Genomic DNA, 8,679 nt, shown 5'->3' with positions numbered 1-8,679 from the left:
GTATCTGCTGTCTACTACAGCACCTCAGTTTGAGTTTTCAAATACCAGCACCACATGCAGAGCCATCTACTCAGCTGGAGATTTACAGTATTAATAATAATGCTCAGCAATTATATTCTAACTTATACAAGACATTATATAGTGACAAAGTTCTAAAATAGTCATATTTTCAAGTATGAACCATAGCTATTTTATAAAACATTCCGCATAGTAAACTTGTTTTTAAAAAGTTAATTGTTAGTACAGTTACAAAATTGAACTAAAAAAGAAATCACTTCTTTAAGTTAAAGAAAAGGGTGATTTTTGCATCTCAAACCCCAAATGTTAGCCCAGTAGTTGTTCTTAGATTCCCCGTTTTTGGAAAAGAAACACATTTTGCTAATAATAGCTAATACTTATTAAAGGAAAGTCAGTGGTCCCCTCTGCTCAAAGAATATTTTAAGCAAACTGGTGAGGTATGGTAAAAGCAACCATCTTGAGTAATATATGTGAGAAGTCTAGCTAGAGAACATGAAAAGGCATGCGGCCTCCCTAAAAAACCCTTAAGTAATGAGATAGTCTCTCTCTTTCTCCTCACTGGATGCAGACATACTGCTAATAATTTAAACTGGTCTCTAGGAGCATTTGTACACATGCATGTGCTGTAAAAATGATGAAATGCATGTTAGCACTGAGAAAATGGCGGTGGCATGCTTTTGAACTAAAACAAATCGAAGGTGGTTGAGGGCACAGGGGTTTTTTTCCTTAATCCTTCTTGTTATGGGTCACAGACTGAGGAGGGAGAGACGAATTGAGGCAATAAACAGAAGACTGCTGTGCTGGTGCCATTGTGAAGGCTTCGGCTTCTATGATAGCAGTCCGCATGTCGGAGAGAGAGGCAGTGGTCTGTTGGGAAGAGACAGCCTCCACCTCACTCCACTGAGGAAGAAGCTCTTCTCAGCCAGACTGACTGACCTGCTTAACCAGGCTTTAAACTAAGTTCGCAGGAGGATGGGTGCACAACCACCAGAGCAAGCTCACCAAGCATCAACTGCAAAATAGCAGGTTAGGATGGTCAAGGGAACCCACTCCTACTCCAACCCAGAAACAGAGCTTCTCCATGAGTATAAGGAAGCCGAGGGCCTCCAGTGGCATACTTCTTGCTTGTACACTAATGCTAGGAGTTTAGGGACTCAGCAGGACGAACTGGTCTGTCTGTTGAACAAGAACAACTATGATCTCATAGGGATAATGGAGACCTGGTGGGATTTCTTTTATGACTGGTATAAATGGCTGTACCCTGTAAAGGACAGGTCATGCGACAAAAAGGGACGGGGGTGTAGCCTTCTATCTGAAGGAGAGCTACACATCCTTACAAGCTGAGATTGGCACAGAGGATGACTGGGGATCCTTTGGGTTAGAATACAAGGGGAATGTGGTGAAGGGGATACAATGGTAGGAGTCTACTACAGGCCTCCAAATCAGGAACAAGAGCTTGATGAAGAATTTGCCAGGGAGCTGGCTGAGGCTGCACGCTCTCGGTGCAAGGTTGTCATGGGAGACTTCAACTACCCAGACATCTCTTGGGAAGAGCACTTGGCCCAATCCGAGTGGTCACAAAGCTTCCTTACATGCGTAGATGAGCTCTACCTGACTCAAGAATTTTATGGGCTGACAAGAGGTAAGGCACTGCTGGACTTGGTACTGGCCAAAGGGGATGAACTAATCAGCGACCTAAGAATCGAAGGAAAGCTGGGTGACAGACACTGACCACGAGCTGCTCACTTTCACTATCCATCGCAAAGCTGGCAAGTCAGCCAGCAATGCAGTAGTCCTTGACTTTAGGAAAACTGACTTTCATAAGCTCAGGAGGCTTGCTCTTGAGGCCCTGAGAGGCCATGACTTCACAGGGAGGGGAGTTCATGATAGGTGTTTGCACGTTAAGGAAGTGATCTTAGAAGCACAAGGGGAGTCCATCCCAACCCCTAGGAAAGGTGGTAAAAGGGCTCAACAATCCCCTTGGCTCCACAGGATACTCATGGACCTCCTGTGTGTAAAAAGAGAGGCTCATAAAGAATGGAAGACAGGAAACACCACTAAAGAGGAGTACTCAGCACTGGTCCACACCTGCAGGGAGCGAACTAGGAAAGCCAAGGCAGCACCTGTACTCCATCTGGCTGACAATAAAAAGTCCTTCTTCAGATATGTGGGGAATTGAAAGAAAAACAAGGGCAACATTGGACCCCTGCTAAACCAGTTGGGGAAGCTGACCACTGACACCCAGGAGAACACCAGTCTGCTTAATGATTACTTTGCATTGGCTTTTTACCAGCCCAAAGGGACTAGCCTGCCTAACATGATGCAGGATGACTAGGGTAAGGATGATTATATGCCCACTATTGGCATGGATCTTGTAAAGGAGCATCTTGAGAGGCTGGACCCCCACAGATCAGCTGGTCCAGATAGATTGCACCCAAGAGTGCCAAAGGAACTGACAGACATCATCGCGTGGCCTGTGGCAAGGATATTCAACAATTCGTGGCGCTCAGGTGAAGTACCTGAAGATTGGTAGAGGGCCAACATAGGGCCTATCTTCAGGAAAGGGAGGAAAGAAGATCCGGGAAACTACAGGGCATTTGGTTTGACCTCAACCCCTGGGAAGATCTTGGAAAACATTGTCAAAGACACCATCCCTGACAGACTAACAGAAAGCAACATTCAGAGGGATAGCCAGCATGGGTTTGTTGCGGGTACATCTTGTCTTTCCAATCTCAATTCCTTCTATGACTACGTGACACCTGGGCAAAAGGGAAGAGGTTGATGTCACATATTTGGACTTTAAAAAAGGCCTTGACTTGCTGTCCCATGATGTCCTCATGGAAAAATTGGCCAACTGCAGCCTAGACTACTCCACAGTCCTATGGCTGGGGAACTGGCTCCGAGGCTGGACCCAGAACCCAGAGAGTGGTAGTTGATGTAACTGAATCAACATGGCACACGGTGACTAGTGGTGTCCCCCAAGGCTCTGTTCTTGGACCTGTACTGTTTAATGTCTTCCTAAATGATCTGGACACTGGTGTCAAGAGCAGACTGGCTAGGTTAGCTGACGACACCAAACTTTGGGGAAGAGTGTCCACACTTGATGATAGACTAGTGATCCAGACCGACCTTGATAGGCTTGCAGGATGGGCGGATGAAAACCTGATGGCATTCAATACGGAGAAATGCCAGGTGCTACACACTGTGGGAAAAAAACCCTGCATCTCACTTATAGGCTCGGCAATACTACGCTCACTAGCACCAGACCAAAAGAGACTTCAGGGTCATGACTGACCACAAGATGAACATGTGCCACCAATGCAATACCACAGCTGTGAACTATGGGACTCCTCAGCCTGGAGAAACGCAGGCTCAAAGGGTGACTTGGTGGCTGCCTACAGGTACCTATGGGGTGTGCATCAGGATCTGGGGGAATACCTGTTCACCAGGGCACCCCAAGGGATGACAAGGTCCAATGGTCACAAACTCCTGCAGGACCGTTTTAGACTGGACATAGGGAAAAACTTCTTTACTGTCTGAGCTCCCAAGGCCTGGAATAGACTCCCCCCAGAGGTGGTGCAAGCACCTGCTCTGGACTCTTTTAACAAGCGTTTGGATACTTATCTTGCTGGGATCCATTGACCCTAGCTGACTTCCTGCCCCTTGGGCAGGGGGATGCAAATCTATGAAAACTATGAAATTCAAAAGTGCACCACTGCCCTCTTCTGAGCACTGACACGCATTGTGCCATTTATACAAATTAATGTAATGCAGCGTCGGGCGCTTCAGGTTGCATGCTCCACAGACTCAATTAATCGAGTCTGCTCTAATACACTGGATTTCCGGTGTGTTGGAGCAGACAAAGGTACATGTATAAATGTGCTAGGTCATTTTACAACTATATATAGGCCACACAGCAATGGCCTCCCACAGCTCTCACTGACTTCAGCGGTGAACAATCAAATACTAAATCTATGATGCCCATGACAGACTGAACATTCTGGGACCCTAAACCACTAAACCATTATGAATGGTGAATCCTGTTTCTCCATACCTGGTTTCACACAAGTCACTCCTTCTCCAATGCTCTCCACAATCCCAGCTCCTTCATGGCCAGGAATAACTGGGTAATCTATGTCGGGAAAAGAACCTTTCAGAACATGATCGTCTGTCCCACAGATTCCTGTAGCCACTATCTGTATGGAAACAGAAAGGAGAGATCAGCCCTGGGGGATGTACACAGGCTTCCATTTATCCATACTCATCAGAGTAGTTTTTTGTTTTGCTACTTGATTCTAGGTCACAGTTTTGTTATCCAGTTTAAAAATTGGTCTGTGGCAATAGTATAAATAGTGGTGTGTGAGGGTGACACCAGCTCTCAGCACTGATATGAGTGGGATGACAGAATGACACCTCTAGGGAGCCCACAATGCCATGGCTGGTGCTGTTCGCAGCACGCTGCACCAACCTGTTTGGGGAGTGGTGTGGCAGCAGCAGCCTCTGTGTGAGGAGATAAGCATCTGGCATCCTTCCCAGCACTTCAGTGCTTCGTATCCCCTCTCTCCACCTCCCCTCCTTTCCCACCCACAGCACCAACATTTCTAATTCTACCTCTGGTCCATGGACCAGGACCTCTCTCTGTCTGCCTATATTTAATAGCTTCCATCAATTTAATTCACCTTATATTCAGTGCTGCTTAAGAGGACCACAAGCTCACTTTTAGGATACCTCCAGTTTTTAGTGTTCTAGGAATCAAGCATCCCAAGGGTGAATACATAAAATAACACCACTAACAACTACCAGGAATCAAAGGAAAAAAAGCTATACAGTTCATTGCTAGGTAACATAATTCCATAACCTAATGGCGAAGTTGCTTTCAAATTTAGTCTTAGCATCAGACAAAGTAGGTTGTTGCTTTGAAAGCTCATGTCTCCATGAACTATTTAGTCTCTAAGGTTCCACCCTGCGTTCTGCCTCTCAGTTCAGGTAAAATAAAGAATAGTGCAGAGAGCCATAGGGGACCTTTCAGGGAAGAGAGTCTTACCTTAACACGAACTTCATGAGCCCTTGGTGGGGCGACCTCTACCTCCTCAACTGAGAGGCGTTTGCCCACTTCCCAGGCAACAGCTGCCCTGCATTTTATAACCTGTTAAAAAAGTTTCAGTTAGAGTTGTACAGGAATTTTTGCCTTTGATATTCTATTTTCATTTTCACAAGTCTCTAGAAAATAGAGGGAAAATCTTCATCTTCACCCTTATCCCTTGACATTGGTGAAAAGAGCCAGAGTGGTAGAAACTGGGCTTGAAAGTCCCACAGATGATGAGAAGAATATTTTTCTAGAATAGGTACCATTAAGTCAGCCACAAGGCTGCCTTATGAAAGCCTCTTCTAAAGCCATGCTGTAGTGAGGGGTGGTAGGGTAGGTGGAGGGCAGAGCTGCAGCACTGCATGCATGCATGCATAGGGCACCAAAAGAGGCTGCCATGGTTTAGACAGGCACCAAAGTCTGTGTAATTTGGTCCAGGGCAGACCAAGATCATAATGGTGATTTAGAATTTAGAGCTACCTTATCTCTCAACTTCCTTTAGGATGAGGGTCTAAGGAGATGCAGCAATTACAATTTCCTCTCACATGAGAAACCTCCAAGGGTGAAAGTTGGCTTATTTCTTACTGGAGCTGAACGACGGAGCATGGGCCAGGATGATCTTCTGGTTAAGGCACTGGACTAAATAAATATGAGGTTAGATTACTGGGTTGAAAGCACCCAAAAGAGAGAGCCAGCAAAAGTTCCCTGCACAGCCTTGAGCAAGCCACCTTGTCTGCCTGTGCCTCTGTGCCCTTCACGTGCCAAATAGGGAAGACTTTCTCCCCTAGGTCTAGGGCGATGATTCTCAACCAGGGTGTTGTGGTATCCCGGGATGACCTGAAGATCCTTTCAAGGCCACACAATGTTAGCACTGTTAGGTGTACAAATATGATTCACAAGACAAACCCAAAGATTTCCAATAAGAATCCATAGGGTTAAAAATATTCTGCTCCATTGTAGGCTTTCTGAGTTCTCTGCAACAGCTCTACTGCACTTTTCTGTAGTCACTAACCAAGTGCAAATTACGAGACGGCATTTTCCATCTCTTCTCTGAACCACTGCTCTGAACTGCAGTGCTATAATGGAGATAGCGTGGTTAGTACACAGAACAGTTACCTTGATCAAAGAAGTCCTGTGTTTACACCACCTGGGGCACATAGTTATGTTGTTATGTGTGAATGATGAAAGGGTCAAATACACATCCTGCGCCAATTCTAAGCTCTGACTGCTTTGTATAGAGTGAAAACAAGCTCCTGACATTTCCACAGACAACCAGCCACCTCCACACAAAAGGAGGAGCATGCTACAACAGTACGCTGCTCTCTCTCAGACCGTGTCTCTGCCATAAGATTTCTATCACTGACCTGAAGTGTGGCTCAAAAAACAAAAATTGCAGATACTATTTTATTAACAATGCAGTGAATATACCCTCCACGTAGCAGCAGAGATAGCCAAATGTTAACTGTCAGAAGCAGGGAAATGTGTGGGATGCTGGAGCAGAACACTGCTCCTCCTCAAAGAAGCTTTTGGAGAACAGGGAGAATTATAATGTGAGGGTCAGAGATTGCCAATGCTGAAAAAAAATATATAAAATGCTTTCCAGGAAGTTATAACTGAAGGATTTCTAAATGGTGGGGCTAGAAGCCAGTTAATGTTCAAATGCAGCCAGGCAAGGCTGCCTGACTCTGTTTCTTGTTTCGGTTCATTTCCCTAAAGAAAAATATGTAGGTTACTTTTCTGTTTTACCTTACTTCCCTGTCTGCACATTGACATGTACGCCCCTGAGCCATAGCCCACTGCTGGGAGGTTCTGGTCATAGCCTGTGACAAAGATATTGGGATAGGGCGGGTGGGGGGGTGGGATATTTTTTATTGAACCGACTGAATAGTTGGGAGGGATTTTAGTCCAGAGAATGTTGTGCTTGCCAGACTGACTAAAAATCTCTCCCTGCTCTTGTGGCTGGTCCAATAAATGATATCACTCCTCAAAAGATCATTGCCTCATACGTTTCTGGGAATGTCATGACTACAACATCATTCCAGCCCTCCCCAAACCTCCACAATGTTTATAATCAAACCTTCAGAGAGTTTGAGCACCTCGGAAACACTCTCCATACAAAAGGACTTTAACATATTTTGCCTTCACCCAGCTGTTCCTTGCAGTCTGAAGAAGAGGAGGCTAGGCAGTTAAACCAGCATTTACTGTAGCTGCCTATTTGCATTTCTTTTGTGACCCGAGGGATTTCATTTGAGTAAGAACCACAAGAAGCCTGCCCAGATAGGAAATCTTTGAACAAACTGAGAAAACAAAAGAGCTGCCCTGGGGCCAGAAGTGCAAGGCCTCCTGACCCTGCAGAGAGCCCCCCCCCCCCGCAACTTCCAAATGAGCCTGGAGTTGGTTCCTTGTTCCCGTTTCCTTTTTCAAAACCCATCTTTATACAATCAAAGATTGTTAGTAATGAATTACACATGTTACAGGGTTAGAATCTCATAAAACACACATATTTACTAATAACGTAAAACAGTATCATGTATCAAGCACACAGATTAGGGTGGGATTATGGGGCAAAATCCTTCTCGGGTCCCCCCAAACTGCACATCTCCACGGCCGGGGAGCACTTCTGAATAAGTGTGAGTAGGGCGCTGCCTGAGCCCAAGCTCAGTTTTCATGTGTGTGGCTGCCAACTGACAGCCCCCACAGATTACCTTTGAAAAAGAAAGCAGGAACCAACAAGGAGCCAACTTCAGCCTCAGGCTTTGCTATCCTGAGGGCCCCTCCGCAGAAGAGCTCGCACGCCTATGCCCGTGGTCTGCACAAGGGACTGCCTGAAATGCAAGAAGTGAGCCTTACTTTTCCAGATGTGTCCATACTCCCAGGGCACTGCAAACACAGCCCTGCCTGCTGCAAGCGGACTCTGAGCCACCTTTTGCTACAGATTTTCCGCTACAGCAAAACCCAGGAGCTGACAGCCCCTCTCTCAAGCAATGGCAGCTGGGAGATGTAGTCCAGCCCTCTCTGGAGCAGGGAAATCAAACAAGCAGGGAAACTTTGATCCCAGAGACGGAGGGCGCCAGTGTGACCCCTGGAGTGCCCAGAGGGTCTGAGGTTGTCATATTTTTTTTATGTTTCCTCCTTCTTTCCCAAAAAACCTCAGTTATGGGTTTTTTGTTTTTTTTTCCCCTCCAGCTTTTTTTGGTTTGTGCGGGAGTGACCAGTGAGTTGCAATGACCAGATTTCTTTAGGTTCAGCCAGTTTAAGACAAAAAACAAGAAAAGAAAAGACAGAAAAGCAGGATTTGACTTCAGACCAGTTGGCAAAATAACATGCCTTTGGAAGCAGGCATGTTCACAGAGGTACAGAAGGTTTTTTTTCCCTTTTAATGAGGAGTAAGATTCCCACAATCTAGGCTAAGGTATGGAAGCACCCCCTATCTTCTGCTGTTGTTGTGGGGTTTTCATATCAGCTGTCAAGCAAGCCCTTGGTCAGTCTTTTCACCTGATATGATTTTCTCTGCTACCCTCTTTTGAGGTGCTTGGAGATTTGTCAGGAGGACGTAACTGCTTTATGTCACACAC

The 8,679-nt window shown here is 45.8% G+C and overlaps 1 protein-coding gene across 1 annotated transcript in view; it reads right to left on the bottom strand.

Moving 5' to 3' along the window:
• Positions 1–8,058, bottom strand: part of LOC109321865 (alcohol dehydrogenase 1-like) — a 12,559-nt gene extending 4,501 nt beyond the window's left edge. The window contains exons 1-3 of the mRNA XM_019552628.1: positions 7,955–8,058; positions 5,063–5,164; positions 4,073–4,214 (exon numbers count right to left, since the gene is read on the bottom strand). Coding sequence (XP_019408173.1) covers positions 4,073–4,214; positions 5,063–5,164; positions 7,955–7,972 — 262 coding nt within the window. The 5' untranslated portion in view covers positions 7,973–8,058. The remainder of the gene's footprint in view (positions 1–4,072; positions 4,215–5,062; positions 5,165–7,954) is intronic.
• Between the last annotated feature and the right edge of the window lie 621 nt (positions 8,059–8,679).

The sequence above is a fragment of the Crocodylus porosus genome, unplaced genomic scaffold (genome assembly GCF_001723895.1).
Source record: "Crocodylus porosus isolate Cpor-Errol unplaced genomic scaffold, CroPor_comp1, whole genome shotgun sequence".
NCBI lineage: Eukaryota > Metazoa > Chordata > Crocodylia > Crocodylidae > Crocodylus > Crocodylus porosus.
This window is presented reverse-complemented; position numbering and strand designations above follow the sequence as displayed.